The sequence below is a fragment of the Gambusia affinis genome, linkage group LG02, assembly GCF_019740435.1.
Source record: "Gambusia affinis linkage group LG02, SWU_Gaff_1.0, whole genome shotgun sequence".
In the NCBI taxonomy this organism is placed as follows: Eukaryota; Metazoa; Chordata; class Actinopteri; order Cyprinodontiformes; family Poeciliidae; genus Gambusia; species Gambusia affinis.
The window spans coordinates 20,502,754-20,518,943 of NC_057869.1; the positions used below are offsets into that span (position 1 = coordinate 20,502,754).

General features: G+C 39.4%; 2 protein-coding genes across 3 annotated transcripts; both read right to left on the reverse strand.

Annotated features, from left to right (window-relative positions):
* Positions 1-693: 693 nt before the first annotated feature.
* On the reverse strand, positions 694-5,897 carry lamp1a (lysosomal associated membrane protein 1a). 2 transcript variants are annotated; one of them, XM_044106389.1, is made up of 10 exons: positions 5,732-5,897; positions 5,449-5,639; positions 2,709-2,815; positions 2,381-2,600; positions 1,861-2,022; positions 1,556-1,767; positions 1,356-1,478; positions 1,212-1,278; positions 964-1,131; positions 694-875 (listed from the first exon to the last, which is right to left on the reverse strand). In XM_044106389.1, exons 2-10 carry the CDS (start codon positions 5,519-5,521, stop codon positions 736-738), a joined length of 1,272 nt encoding a protein of 423 aa, XP_043962324.1. In that variant the 5' UTR covers positions 5,522-5,639; positions 5,732-5,897; the 3' UTR covers positions 694-735. The 2 variants fall into 2 exon arrangements, with proteins under 2 accessions (XP_043962324.1, XP_043962315.1); XM_044106380.1 differs by having other exon boundaries at positions 5,449-5,897.
* Positions 5,898-7,076: 1,179 nt separating this feature from the next.
* Positions 7,077-15,977, reverse strand: cul4a (cullin 4A). The gene is made up of 20 exons (XM_044139108.1): positions 15,329-15,977; positions 13,768-13,883; positions 13,466-13,569; positions 13,060-13,129; positions 12,897-12,970; positions 12,662-12,824; positions 12,489-12,578; positions 12,323-12,405; positions 11,545-11,612; positions 10,954-11,072; positions 10,668-10,860; positions 10,446-10,550; positions 10,231-10,341; positions 9,208-9,293; positions 9,018-9,125; positions 8,815-8,928; positions 8,627-8,732; positions 8,365-8,537; positions 8,035-8,187; positions 7,077-7,950 (listed from the first exon to the last, which is right to left on the reverse strand). Exons 1-20 carry the CDS (start codon positions 15,456-15,458, stop codon positions 7,855-7,857), a joined length of 2,262 nt encoding a protein of 753 aa, XP_043995043.1. The 5' UTR covers positions 15,459-15,977; the 3' UTR covers positions 7,077-7,854.
* Positions 15,978-16,190: the final 213 nt, after the last annotated feature.

A 16,190-nucleotide genomic window follows, 5' to 3' on the forward strand; every position in this document is an offset into this window, starting at 1 on the left:
GTACCCAAAACATTTCACCAAACGGGCACTAACATTTTTCTGGAATCCCATTCTTGAGTTCTTGGGAGGTAAGTTATCAAAGAACCCAGAAGGAAAATAAAAGTGTAGTTTCTTTTAGTAGAAACTGTCATTTTGATCAGAATAAATATCAGAATGAGAGGATTGCTTCCTGTGTTTAATACAATCTTAACTTATACCCCCCTGGTTCTTGCTTTAAATTTGAGAAGGTTCTCAAATTTCTGTATCGTTAAATAAATACGCAATTTCCATCCAGAAAGGAGGGGAAACATTACATCAGCCTGAGAAATCTGAGAATCTCCCTTTGGCTGTGCTTCATTAGAGATTTCCCTTTTCATCAAGGATCATAAAGGACAAAACAAATCCTTGACAGAATCTCTGGCATAAGATTTTAAAAGATCTTACAGTGTTCAATTCTCTTTTTTATCGTAGATGATCACAAAGCTACAAAAAAAAAAATTCAAGCGATGTGTCCACGTGTCAATATAAGCGCAGAGCTGTACCGCTGAGCTCCTCACCAGCTTCAACGTGATAAACATTGTCTAAAGTCAGCAAGTAGTTCACGTTTTATCACCCGCACAAGAAGTCAAAGAAAAAAAAAATACCCAGAGGACATGCAGAGAACAACTCTCACTCACTCAAACTTCTCCTTCACTTACTCCCACGCTTTTTTTCCAGCTCTCAGTCTGTAGGGTTCAAGTTAAACCACACGTCCGCTCAGATGGTCTGGTACCCAGCATGGCTCCTCTTCCTGCCTATTAGATACGCGATGAGGATGATCAGCACCAGACCAGCCAGTGCTGCTCCAACGATGATGGGGATCAACATCTGGTCCTGGTCCAACTGGCATTCCTCCGCTGCACAGAGCAGGTTTACAAAACAAATAAAGTGCTTCTGATCTCAATTTCTTCAGTTCTGGAAATGGAAATTAAACCCCAACAATACCTGCTGCAAACTGGCTGGCTTTGACTCCAAACGGCTGCACCTGCAGTCTGAATGTGTTGAGAGAGAAAGCTGGGGCCACGAGCAGAGTCTGCTCCGTGTTGCACATGTAGGAGCGTCCCAGTGTGCTCCGGAGGTAGTCCAAACTGGTGTTACTGGCTGAGAAAGGAGCTGGGACGAGAACGCATCAGAAATTTGTCCAAGCAAATGTTAGCATTCAGAGCAAAGACACTCAAAAACCAGCGACTTACCAGTCATGTCGGACCAGTTGGCCAACAGATTTATTCCACTCAGATGGTACTTGCTAGTTGTTGAGTTCTGCAAATATGGAAACAATGCTCACCGCTTGTAATATTTGCACGTTAATGGAAATTGAGAGGAAATCCAGAAGTTACCATGGAGAAGGTAAAATTAAGTGTGGTGGTCTGTTGTGTCAAAACTAAGCTGGCAGTGGTGCCTCCACATGATCCTGATGTTATCGTCAGATTGGGGTTCACGTTGACCAATTCCTGAACAGTCTGGCAATGGAGAAGACCTTTTTTTTTAATACCTTGCACTATAATGCTAAATGATAATGCACGAGTTTCATGCTGACCTTATTTTGAGACTGAGAGACGTAGGAGACGTTGAGCTGCAGACCCATTTTGGCGAGGAGACAAACGGTACCGCTGCTGTTCGTCACAGAGAACACTCCGGTCTTGGGCGCTCCTGGTGGAGTTGGTGCTGGAGTTGGTGCTGGAGCCGCTGTTGTAGTTGGAGTAGGGGGCGCTGTGGTGGTGGTTGTTTGATCTGCTGCACACACACTTTCTGTGACAAGACACAACAGATGCCTGGTCAGTTTTGATGCAATACAAAAAAAGATTGTTTAAAAATGATCCGGTAAGAAGAAATGTATGTAACCTGCTGGGCTGAGGTCATTTCCTGGCATGTATGCCTCCAGCCTCATAGCAGAGAAGGTGACGGCAGCTCCTCCCGCTCTGATGGTGGTGGGGCTCGCACAGCGGTAGGTGATGTTGAGGGGAGCCCAGATCCCAACCGAGGAACTCACCACAGTCACTATGCCTATAGAAAACAAGCATTCAGGCAGTGAATTAATTATAAACATGTAATGTAACAAAAACTCATTCAGAACCTCCCCCCCAAAAATTTTTATCATCAAACTGTTATAATTATATCCTAGTGATCCCTATCTTTATGTAATTGCTGCTGTATTAAGAACATTTGTGAATGTTTTTGTCAGAGTGAGGTCTGAGTTTTTTCAGTTTGTCTGTCTCATAGCATACTGTCACTACATAATGACAGCTTATGTAAAATAAAAAAAAGCATTTTTTAAAAACCCTTATTTTTATAAAAGTTAAATACTCCAGCTTTAAAACCGATGGTAAACTTGAGGCGGGACCACTTTAATGCACGTTCTCACCAGAGCCGTTGGACTGAGGGAACAGCGAAGTGTCGCTCAGGTTGTACTGGAGCGTCAGGTTAGTGACGCTATAAAAACTCCCATTGGTGGCGAAGCTGAGGCCGAGCGCGTGACCCGATCTAAACACCGCCACCAGCCACGGCGGGCGGCCTGCTGCTCCACACGAGCTACTTGCTGCATCGACTGAGGTGGAGTCAGGCAGCGAGGTGGAAACATTACTCTGAGGAGAGAAAACAAGGTAGTTCATAAGGTGATACAGTAAAGGATGTAAGGCTAAGAAAAGGAGAAGCTTTTCTGATTCTATGGAAGCAGAATATTGAGCACTTACCGTGCTGTTGAAGGTGGTGTATGTGATGAAGAGTAATGCAGACAGATCGGCTTTGATGCAGGTAGAGTTCCCTTCCTTCACCTCAAGACTGACTGCCCGAGTGCAACCTGCAAATGAGGACACAATAAAGGAACCGAAAACAGCTAGATTATACAATTTATATTTTATAAAAATTGTATAAAATTCAATTAAAAGACTCAAGACATGTTTACTTAAGTTGTTGTTTTTCATATAAGTACATTACTAATTTACATAAACCTGAGTTCTGAGTAAGAATATAAAGAACTAACACTACTGCTAGGAAATACAAATTCACTCACATTTTTCACAAATTTAAAAAACAATTACTACACCTAACTTTTATCAAGCAATCACCAGCACTATAAACCTTTATGGTACATTTCGTGGGATTTAGATTATTTTTATTTATTTATTTTTTAACAAAAGTGCATCTTTTTTTAGTGGAGCTCAGAATAGTTTATGGCAAATATTCCCAGTATGTTACAAGTCATTTATTCTTAGTTACTGGTTCAATAACAATATTTTTCACAGTTTCTTCATAGTCTTTGAACTTTGCTGCAAAGACTTCTGAATATTATATAAACATAATCTATTTATAAGTTTTTTACACTACAGAAAAAGAAGTTAAATTGGCAGGATCCAATGCGACTCACTACTGACATCTATCTATAAAAAGAAGAATGACAGTTCACACAAACTGCCACTAGAGGTCGTAAGAAACGGGAAACTTGGGGACAAAGAAGAAATAACTTAATGTCAAACCTTTTTGCTTCTTTTCTGTTTAAGATTGTGAAACAAAAATTGTCCTGCTGCTCCAAGTTCTTTCCAAAGTTATTTATTCAGACTTATACAATGTAAGGATGAAGAAACTTACATACTTAGACAGAAAGCTGTTTATAAGTTATTCATTCTGTGAAGCTTGCCAAATTACTGTTCCCTGGCTGTGGGTGAGCACAGTCCTGGTTTCAAACATTAACAGTGAACATCCTGAACCCGAATCTCCACCAGTTAGCAGACTTGCATGTTTACACATCATCTTCCAGTATTTTATAACACAGACTTTGTTACAGTCTCCCCAAGAATCTATAAAAAAGTTAAATTAAAAATGGAATTATTAAAAAAATCAGAATAAAAGTACTTAATAATTCCTTGCATTGCTTTTATATATATATATATTCTGCCTGAGTTATGATGCTGTGCAATTTTATTTATTAGACAGTCAGCTTCTCCTGATTTCTGTCAGCTGAAATGATCCAACTGGTGGGAGCAGTCTCAGTTTCAGGCGTCTCCCTACCTCTGCCACTGCCTTTTTTAAAAAGTTTCCCTCAGGTCACCTTTGTTCAAAGTGTAAACACACAGCATACAGCTTACACAACACTACAATCCTTGTCATGAGGTAAGCTACAGTGTGTACAAAGTATAAAGCGGCTGTTTTAATGTCCGACAGAAAGCTATCCCAAACTGCAGCATGAGCACACCGGAAAATATTGATGCAGGAATTCAACGATTCAGAAGAAAAACCGCAAACAGTCTGTGATTAAAAACTGCTAAGTTTATGTCTAAAGAATGAACATCATAAATGAAAAGATTCAGCACTATTCAAGCTAGTAATGATCACCAGTTCCAAACTAACACTGTCTATGGGCCCCTGCTGACCTCTGAGCAACACAAAGCCATTATGGCAGTCATGTGAAGCTCTCAGATGAAACAACAATGAGGCTTATCTGTTGGTCCACAACGTTCACAGTACAAGGACTTTATATGAGTATCAAATACAAAAAAACACAAAAAAAAACACAAAGTATGGAGTCTTCCTGAAACTACAGTCAGGATTTTCAAAGACAGGGAAAACCTTTAAAGGCTCTGAAATCGAAGATATTTATCCCTTTTTAGGGCAAATTTTCTTTTAGTAGCTAATATTTACCATAAAGATTTCTAATTTATTTCACCAATGTTTATTCATTTAAGTATATCTGTATCAATGTTATATCAATTTACTAGGTAAAAAATCTAAACTTTTATGATATTCAATAAATGGTAAATTTAAAGCATCATCTCTCTACACACTGTTATCACTTGAGACACTTCAAATTGACAGCATTTCCTTTTAAAAATAAATTTACCAATGGGCATATAAATCCATCAATTCAAATTACATATTTGCAAATTCTTGTAATTTACAGAAATTACACATGTTGGAGGTTTAATTTACTGAACGACTAACTAAAATAAAAAAATAAAAAAATAGTGCATGGTGACCCATGCACAATTTTTTTATTTTTCTCTGTACATTTATTACGAGAATAAAAACAACGTGAAGTGCTAGATTTATTTCCATTTTTTTAAGATAAAAATATATTTGATCAGCAGTGGTATCAGTTGTTTAATGTTGTGATATTAATCTCAAAGTACTAATATTTTTATTTGGATTAGTACCAGCCATGTATGTGATGCAGCAGTTTTTCCACACCTGATACTTTTAATGAGTGACGGACATTTTAAACGTGATTCCAGAAGTTATTTAAAAGGATTTCAGGACGTGGGGTCCGTGTTGGTGGAAGGCCCCAGGGAAATTTTGCAACCTTCATTGGTAGCTGAAGGAGGGGGTCCAGCTTCCTCTGAGTCTGGGGTCTCAACTCCAGAACAGCGTCACAACTGTGACGTCGTTCGGGCTAACATTAGTAGCATTTAGCGCAGCTTTTAACAGCCAAACACTCACCTAAAATTCCCAGACAGACGATGAAAAGCGGGGCTAAGCTCTCCAGGACTTTCATCTTAGAAGTCGAGCCCATGCACAGGTCTCCTCCTTCGTCAAAAAGATGGAAAATTGCCTCCCGGGGGGGTTGTTTCTCCACTGCAGGGGCAGGTGGGTCAGCTGCTGCTCGTGCACTTGTCTTCGCGGACCGTTAGCTGAAAGTGAAGCAACGGCGAGTGGTGATGCTGCTGCTCCGGTGGCTGTTTATCTGCTGGCCGAAGATGGAGAGCACGGGGCTGTCCAGTACCTGTAAATCAACTCCTGCAGACGGAAAAGCATCAAAAATCGTGGCTAGATATTGATCTTATTTTAGTCGCGCAGTGTGATTAAACTGCGTCTGTCCTGAGAACTGGCAGCGTTCAGGGCGACCCAGTCACGTGAGACCACCCATCAGTCCCTCCGCCCCCCGCTTCTTCTTCTGCTGCTGAGCTGAGCTTATCAGGGCTCCAAAAACAAATTAATAAAAAAATTTAAAACACCAAAAAGTGAGCTGTTGATGTTGAGAAGTAAAACGCAAACAGCATTAAAGACTAACTATGACTTGGAATATAGTACAATAGCTGACACCTACTGAGAAAAACAAAATAGGACTGTGAATTTTTTTTAATAAATAAAAATTGCAACCATGTACAAAAAATTACACTGAATTTTTTTTTTAAATGTACAAATAATGACACTGATTTTTTTTTTAGGTTAAAAATATATTCTGAATTTATTTTAATACTGAAAAATTAAGCACTAGCATACAACATTCAAATTTCAGAGGCATTTTTTATTCAAATTCTGATGGCACATATTTACTTCCATATAAGAATAATACTTTACTATTAAGGTTACGTAATTTGAGTATAATAAGGCGGGGTTGACGGAGTCGGCATGCCTTGTTTTTTCCTTCCTGATTATTATTGCAACACAATCAGAAGAGCGTTATAAAAAGGTAATAGTAGTGTCTAATGCTTGGTTTTGTGCTACAAGTGGCAGAGGGTCTGCGCTTTGCAAGCTGCAATGTACATGACTTGTGGTGAGTCAGCTGACACCCTCATCAATTCACGAGGCTGTGCAAAAGCCCAAAGGGCACTGGAGGCTGCTTAAATGCTACTCTCCACCACTTAGCAGCTGCCTGGTACATTCTTACTGCATAGTTGAGTTTCTTTTAACTCTACACAGATTTCCTTGGATTACACTATAATTTTAGGCAACAGACTTTCTTGATCACTTCAGTGGAACCATAAAAACCTGATTTAAAAGCACTTTGTTTTCAATTTCACTTCAATGAACTTGAAATTCAGAAGTTCAATTGGTAAAACTAACTTGGGTAATAAATGTTTTTTTTCTGACTTTGAAAATGTTGTCGCTCAACTCAGATGTAAAGATGTTAGGGAAAGAGAGTGAACCTACACAATTTGCATCACTGTTATGATGTGCAATACTTCATAAATCAGGCAGATTTTCAGTTCTTGACTGTACTAACCAAAGAAATTTTACCCAAAGACAAAGTTTTAAACCACTGGTTCATCAGTGAAAGAAAGTGGCACAGACAAGTTAGACTAATATAAGAAAATACTCCCATCAGATATGAGACATTATTTAACTCAATCATTAAATACTCATTTATTCAAATTCACTTTTTGCACTCACAATGGGGTGAGTTTGCACTCACAGTCAGATCTACAAAAACATCAGCATCAGCACGTGACAGTGGACATTTTGGTCAAACGTAAAAGAAACTGAAAAGAAAAATACACAAAAGGCTGGCCTGCATCTCATTTAGCTTTAGTGTAAAACACAATGAGCCCAACCACATCGGCCAACGTTTTGCTCAAGACTCGGTTTCACACAGGCAGCTGCTTCTCTAACCAGTCAAGCAACCAAGCCAGTCAGGTTGACACTCAGTAGTTAGCACAACCAATTAAAGGGAGAACACCTCAAGAAAAGAAGAAATAAAAATCCAAAAACTCGTGACACACAACCTGCAAAATACAAAGAGTGATTTATAATGTGATGTAAGAAGGAAAACCCAATCTCTCAAAAAAAAAATCAAAAACAAAACAAAGAAAGTGCTAGTTATTTTGAGTTGAATTTCGCACTAGCAGATTTGTTAGTCAGAACCAACCATCAACAACCCAGTCCACATCTGCAGCCCAGTCTCAGAGTCCCATGAAGGATATTGCAGAATGGGGAACAGCGCAGCCAAGTCTCTTGTCTCTCTGGAGCTCTGCGTCTCCTGAACACTGCGTCCAGGATTGTGAATGTGAAGGACAAGATGGGCACCAGAGGAGAGTCGGGTGGCTGAGGGGCTGTAATCCTGTGCAGTTGGGCCAGCTGTGCGTTCGCTGTGGGAAACAGCACTGCAGCTACAGCGGCGTTCCCTCAGGCGACATAGTGATACTGGTTGGGAATCTCCTTGTCACGCTCCATGTAGTCTCTGTCTATGAGCGACTCAATCCGCTTCTTCAGGTCTCCCGGCTGTGCAAAAAAAGAAAAAACAATGAGATTTGCGTGTAAATGTAGGAGAGAATGAAACTGAAGACAAGTGGTCCAACACGTCACCTTGACAGGAAACTTGAGCTGGTTGTAGAGCTCTGATACCAGCAGGTTATGACTCAGGGTTTTCCTCATCTTCATAATGCGCACAACAGCTGCATCGATCTGATACTGCCTGTCCTGAAAGACGCGCTCTGTGGTGCTTACCTGCTCCTCGACCTGTCGGGAAATATGACAAGTAAATAAAAAAAATAAAAAACACAACAAACAGATTCCTCTGTTTAGAAAGGGATATATTAGTTGAAAGCGTGTGGAAAGTTAACAGCAAATTAAATGCATATTAAAAAAAAAATAGAGGAAGTATTGAAGTTACAAGTACAGAAAAAAGAAATTTACCGTTTCCTTCATTTGAATCTGGTTGATTTTGATGCGGAACAGTTTGTGTTTAAAGTCATTGTTAAAATTGAAGCGATCTCCATCTTCCACCTCTTTCCCCCGAGGGTTCTTGTTGAGGACGCGAGCTTTCCCACAGGCCAGGGACTGCAGTGTTCGCCTGAGCTCTCCCTCCTCTGTGCAACACAACAAATAACAATAGTTAAAGCCACAGGCGGCTCTCTCGCATCTCTGTGGTTGCTGCATATTTCAAGACATGTGTAACCTATTCCGGTAGCAGCACGGATCTCCTCCATGCTGAATTCTTCCCCTTCATTGAACATGAGCAGCACCAGAGTTTGGAACAGGGAAACCTGCAGCTCCTTCTTGCCCTGTAGGACAAAACGGTTTCTATAAACGTAGGTCTACCGATTGTCCATCTCAGAGCTCTGGTGAGATGTATCAAGCTCTCACCTCTTTAAATTCTGACTTTAGTACAGCATGGCCCAGTGTGGGCTGCCACTGCAGCTTCCTTCCACTGTGTTTCCCAAGGTAGAACAGCTTGAACACTTCCTGGAGTTTCACCATCTACCAAGACGTTACAGCAGCAGCATGTGATTGGCTGGCCACGTCAAAGCCTTGTGTTCTTGTCATTCTTACAGCACAGCCATTCTTACCTCTGATGGAAGGTGGACCTCCATAGGTGTGTATGAAGGCCAGTAACCCATGGTGAGGATGTTTACAGTGAGTTCTATGTTGCTTGGCTCACTCTGGTTCTGCATATACTGAATTGCAAAAGTTAAACACGTAAATATGTCATTAGCACTGCAGTGCTTTTGAGTCCATGTGCTGGGATATTTCTGGTACCTGTTTGAACTGGATCATGATGTCTTTAGACAGCTCCATGTCTTTAAACATCCCCTCAAGCTTACTGGTGAAGGCCGCGCCACATTCTGCAAACGCACAAATATCACGGCTGACATAACCCCATGCTCTACAAACACACACACACAGACTACTTTGGGATTTAGCAACTCAATTTATAATTTTGGCTTAATAAAACAGATGGTTACAGTGATACAGTATGTATTATTTTACAATTAAAATCTAATTTTTCTATTAAATTCTTTACACAGTACCTTACAAAAGTATTCATACGCATTGTGGTTTTTTTCACAACTTGAATGGCTTAAATATTATATTTTTTGCAAACCGAAGAGTATTTGTATTTCAATTAAATTCACAAATGTCGTCTCGAGTTATTTTACAAAAAAAAAATATTTCAACAAGTTTGATCACTTGAATCAGTTGATTCAAGTTATTACAGAAAGTAAGCTCAGTTAATTATTCAAATAGTTTAAAAAGGTTTCCATCTCAGGAAACCCAGCAGATTGCAGTATATTTAATTATAATAACAGCTGCAAATCTTTTTGGGTATGCTTTTACTGGTTTCGCAAATATAGACACTAATATTCTTACCCTTCTTTGCAAAAACACTTCAATCAGAATATTTAGAGAACATCTTTGAACATTTGTTTGTAAGTCTTTCCTGAATTTTTGGACTCTGGATGGTCCAAAGTAAGGCATGAATAGTTTGATTTGATTTAAACTACAACACTGTAGCACTTAGGAACTTCATGGTTGCTTCTGTGATTAATGCTCTCCTTGCCCAGCCTGTCAGTTTAGGTCAACAGACTTTCTACTTGTAAAAAAATTGATTTTGTTTTTCTTTTTTTCCCCCCAATTCACAGCTATGCATTACAATAAAAACCTGCTGAATTGTTTGGCTGTAATGTGAAAAGTTCAGGAGTTACAAATATTTTTATATTGCACTATATATCCAGAAAAGTAATAAAGAATAATTTACTAAGTTAAAAACAAGAAACTCACCATGTTTGAGTTTGGACAGCATGGACTTTTCAGCATCAACAGAGGCACTCTTACCAACCAGCAAACGCTTGGCCAAATCTTTCTTGTAAAAAGCCTCAAACACGTCTTTTCCTGCATGGACGAAAGCAGTCTTTGTTACTTTGGAACAGGTCTGACAATCCCAGTGAAGCATGATGAAAAGGTTCCTTCTTCATCCGTGTAGAGGTGGAACAGACCGTGAATGAAGCGGAAGATTATCATGATCTTGTCCAGGATTCTCTCCAGTTCCTCCTCTGTCGCCTCCTTATTTCCAGCTCTTAACTTGGAGTCCACGTATTTAGCTGAACAAGAAGGAATAACCAGAAAACATGCACATGGAACTAATAAAGTATTCAAAACTAAATGGAAGTTAATGAGGCTAAAAATGATTGTAAACGACTGTTATTCGCTTGACCTACCAATGAGTTCAGCAGGCTTGTTGGGCCTCTTGTTGATGAAGGTTTCAAAGGCCTCCTTCATGGCGTTGATGAACGCCTCATTGCGTGCAAAGCAGCTCTGCACAACATTGTCCATCTTATCCTTGAAGTCCAAAAGATCTTGAACCATGTCCTTGTCCTTCTCTGGTGTGCAAACAATCTCCCCACCGAATGACTGCAGCCAGAAGGTTTATTTAGACTTTTCTGAGATTTAACAGGACTAAAGCATACATCTCTAACATGTCATACATGTGTTTAACATATTTACCTTGATATAGTCCCTCCAAAACTGCAGCAGCGTGGGCAGTCCTGCTTTCACCTTACTGAAGAGCTGGTAGAGGAGGGCCAGCTCAGTAACACGGTTCTCATCTAGGAGATTGCTCAGACCTAACATAAAATGAACATCCACACTCATTTTAAAGTCACAGTTCAAACTATTACATCTACTAAAACAAAAGCTGTTCACTTCCAGAGACTCAAAAATCGCTACATACACTAAAGACCAAAACTTTGGACACAACTATGTGTCCAAACGTTTGGTCAGTACTCAGTATAGGCCAAACATTTGAACACACTTTCTAATTGAATTCAATGAGAAGCTGTGTCCAAACTTTTGGTCTGTACTGTATATGACATTGATATTTCACATGAGCATTATACTTTAGAAAAACGTTATTTCTTCACTAAACAGGAGAAGAAACAGTAACATTATATGGGACATGTAATCCTTTTTCTATGGACATCCAGCTGTGTCTTATGTAGAAGGAGAAATCTGGTACTTTTACCACACAACTGTGCCACAGTTCAAAAGAAAGTGATTATATTTATTATAAGAAATTTACATAAATCAAACAAACACCTTTTTGTAGAACTGCGTTCATATGCTCTCCTAATAGTTGTTTCTCGACACAGCAGATAAGAGGCTTCCTGTGAAATGATGAAAAGCAAAGAATACAAATAAATAAAAAATTTGACAAAAACTGAGAATTTGAATAAGAAAAATACAATTTGTTAGTTATTTGGTTTAGAAGAATACCTACATGTAATCTTCTTCCTAGAAAGCACTCTCCCAGTTTAAAGATCACATAAAGTTTTATACAAGTTCAAAATGTTTTATAAAATAAGCTTATAGGCTTTAATATACGTTTTAATTAAGTTATACCAATACAACATCAACTCTTGCTCCCTTTCATTTTGTAATGCTATGTTTTACCTCCCATATTTTCACTCAAAAATGAACTTCTGTTAACACCTAAGGCTTTTGGACCTTATCGCAGCAGTAAATCCATCTGAAATTTAAACCTGTTAACAGGCAACTTGTAGACATTTTTTTTTTTACCTCTTGGTTGAAAGTAGATGATTTCTTAGCCTAATGTGGAGACGTGAGCGGTAGCAGCTCTACCAGAACTCACTCAATCTACAACTCTATCTGTAATAGAAGAAATGTTTTCCCAGCTACACTAATCAGGTTTACATGACTGTATCATTTTGTGCATGAGTTCAGCCTCTTTAAGAAAGGGAATCTTAAATGAACTGAAACAAACTTTGGGAATTCTATTGTTTGTTTTCAGCCTGAGTGTCTCCTAAAGGCAAACAGAGGCAATAGATAGATGTCTCAACAACATTCTGCATCTTACTGAGTGCTCTGGTCGAGGTAGCTCACAATTCGATCATTCTCCTCTTCTAAACGGCGAGCTACGTGGTGCAGGTATTCAGGCACCTAAACACAAAAACAGCACAGACTAAGACACCGATGATGGACTTGACCTCATAACCCCAGGATCTACTAGGAGTTTCTCTCACGTCTCTCTCCTGCATCAGCCGCTGTCCTTCAGCTGCATAGAGGCGATTTGTTTCAGTCAAAAATCTCTCCTCAAAGGAGTCTTTGTAAACCTTTGAACAAAAGAAAAGTAAAACACAGTCTTTATTTGTAGAAAAATGACCGCTGCGGCCTGCTGCCTGTTGCTATCGGATACCTGCAGGTCTGACAGCATGCCCAGCAGGCTCCGCAGCAGACTGCGATCGACAGTCTCTCCGTTTCGCTCCAGTTCTATCTGCTCCAAAATGCCTTCCACCGTTCGCTTCTGAACTGCACCGTCGCTCACAATGTGTGTGCGGAACAGCTCCAGCCCAGTGTCCCTGCGGCGCACAAACCAGCATCAGCTTCCTGAATGCATCACTGGAAACACAACCGAGCCGACGGAACCTCACCAGATGGAGGGCAGCAGAGAGTTCTGAAGCACATATGTTCGATCCAGGAAGAGAAAGATGCTTCGGATCATTATCTAGAAAGAGGGGAATTATTATCACGTCACCGATTAAGTAAACACTCTGGAACACTTTTGAAATTACAGGATTGAAACTCATCTCTTACAGTTTGCCTGCAGTGGTCCTGCCAGCAGCGATTCATTCGCTTCAGGAAGGAAAGGTTGTCCATCGACTCTGTGAGCTCCAGGTTAAAGGTAAAACCACAAACAAGTACCACCACAACAACAACAACTTGAAATTTCACTGGGGAAAATGTCACTCATAGAGCTTTTAGCTCTTAACTCCAAAATTATTTTGAAAACAAAACAGTCAAAACTTTCCCATTTTGTTCTCTCAACAAAATCAGAAAGTTTTGACTGTTACAGCTACAAATTCATCAGTGCAGTCGGCCAGCCAAATATTGCAACTGATAATTCAATCACCCAAAAATCCTTGACGTCTTACCGCTGTTGGGCTTTGTAAAGGTTTCTCCTGATCTGGCTGACGAGGTTGTGGACAAATACAAAGGATATTCTCTGAACTGATGAATCTGTGCCCGCACATGGTCCTCGCAAACCTGCCGCAGCTGCTTGTACAGCGTGGGGGAGACTTTGTACGAACACAGGTTCTCCACGGCCTTTTAGGCGTTTCAGCGAAACGTTTGTTAAGAGTCACAGAAAAAAAAAAAGACAAGAAACACATGAGGAAGTGAAGTCTTCAGCCTTCTCCACAGGAGACGTATTTAAGCAACTTGAATATTAAGCAAAACTGATTTCCACAGACGGAACCTGAGACAAGTTTTTCAAATTCAAGCTTGATGTTTAACTACACCGACCTGATAGAGCTCTTCCAGGTTGTACTTGATGGAGGTGCTGTTCTGGATGGCGCCCACCGCATCCCGAAGCTTCAGCCACGTGTCTTCTGTATAGTTCTCTGCTAGTTTTGGCCTATCTGTTGAAACGCAACAATAGACAGGATCAAACAGGTTGCTGATATGATCAACAAAAACAGGGAAAAGAAAAACTTTTCTCTACCAGTCAAAGGTGAGGTGACAACTATTCGGTCACTTAATGCCCCCAAACATTTAACTGCACTTTTTAAAAACATCGACTTGCACGTTTTAGTTCACTGATATATTATTAAGCTTTTATGTTTTAATGTTTCCACAGAAATCTCCAAACCTTTATAATGTACTCATTAAAGACCCATGTCAATTTTTACTACTTTTTGATTTCAAAAGAACAACATTTTCCTACTAGCTGAGACTTTTTTTTTGAACGGCTGACAAACTGCAGGTGGAGTATTTTCTACAGCCGACACTTTGGACCCACCGAACATTTACCGGTAATAAAAACAAAACCAACATGGTGGAAATTCCAAAAAGTGATGTTGGTTAAAATTGTTGTTTTGTTTTGTTTTTTCTTTTGAGTACTTTTTATTTTGATATTTTAACAATTCTTATATTTTTTTCTACTTTTTGCAAAATCTGCATACTTTTCTCATTTGTAAAATACATATTTATTTTAAATAACTAAATTAAATTAACTTTAACTAAATTACATATTTAGTTAAAGTTTAACGAGAAATTCAATTCTTTAAACAGTGCTGCTGAAACATAAAAAAAACATGAGCAGATCTGAGATTCTCACAATAACCCAGAGTAAAACTTTTTATGGCATAACTTGTTTTTTTTATATATATATTATTATAACGGAATAAATTCTATAAAGAACTCTTTCCCTTCTTTTAGCTAGCTTAAAGGTAGTGTACAGGAACAAGTGGGGGAGGGGCAGTACTGGACTAATCTATTCCTACAGCAGCCAGAAAAAATCTCTGATTACTCTGGCACTTTCTCCGTCTTCTCAATGAACGGATTTTAAACCGTAGCTACAATAGGACTGAAAATACAAAATGTTTTAATAGTTTTGATAGTGGCAATTGGCCCATTTGAATTTAATAGTGAAGAGTTTAATGTCACAATTATATTATTACTTTATTGGAGTACACATTTACCCAGGGAAGTGGCCTACATAGTTATGTAAAGTTGTGATTTCTCTCAGCTGAGATCCAGAAATAGACTAATACACTTTTTAGTGAGCCTGCTTTACCAAGACACAGGGAATTCTGCACGAAAAGTGAGAATTTCAGGAGGAAATAACAACTAACTGCTTAAAGATATGAAGCGCGTAAGACAAAATACAATTACTGCATTATTTGAAAGTGTGAGCAAGTTGGTTGGTTTTAACGTAGCAGGCTTTAAGGAGCAAATGGTTATTTTTAAATAAAACAACAAAGTAAAACCACTGACACACATAATCTTCTGTAGCATGACTTGAGACCTCCATCCTCCCCTGTTGCTGGTGCTGTGGGGGAAAAAAGCACTACAGTGACAGTACCTTTGAAGTTTTTGATCACTAATTTCTTTGAGGCGCCTGTTTTGCCTGAAGTCCTGGCCATCCCGTTGGTGCTGTGCTCGGTCAGAGCCGAGAAGCTGGCCCTCTTGTCCTGTCGGGTGTCCTCTGCCATTATCAGATTAGCGCTTTGGCTTACCGCTGTGTGCTTCAAAGTGTTTTTGCTATGTTACTGCTGGTTTGTCCTGTTGCCTGTTTTGTTCGCTTCCAGCAATGCGGTCCCTTCGTTGAACTAGATTGTCTCTGGATGGCACCACAAGAAGTCTATTTAAAGTACATGATGTTGCAAAAACTTGAAAAACACAACGCTAGGTGAGCATCAAAAATAAACTAGAGACAGCTAAGTAAACACATAGCTAGCTAACGGAGTGTTATCTAAAACTGCAGCACACTTTTCGTCCCATTCGCCACTTTTCTTTTTAGCTTTGTAGGCTAGTCCATGTCAGTGCGGACTACAAACGGATTTTAACTAGCTCAGTTAATGTGTTGGGCAAAAGAAAAGAGGAGCTCCAACGCGACTTAGTTAGCGTTGACATGTTCGACTCATGTTGTTGGTAGCTGTCTTTACCATTTAGCTAGCTAGCATAACAAAATGGCTTTTCTCAGACGGGCTCCCTTGGACAGGTGCGTTCAAGAGTGTCTCGGATTTTCACATTTAAGAAGTATTGTCTGTACTTTGATACTAGATTCAGAACATTTTATTCTACTTACTATACATGTATGTATTAACTCAATATGTTCAGTCTCTCGAGAACTAAAGTGAAATAACAAGCACTTTAGTTCTTATTAATGTTACATGAAACTAAAAAAAATACCCAACTGAGATTGTGTGATATATGTATTTTTT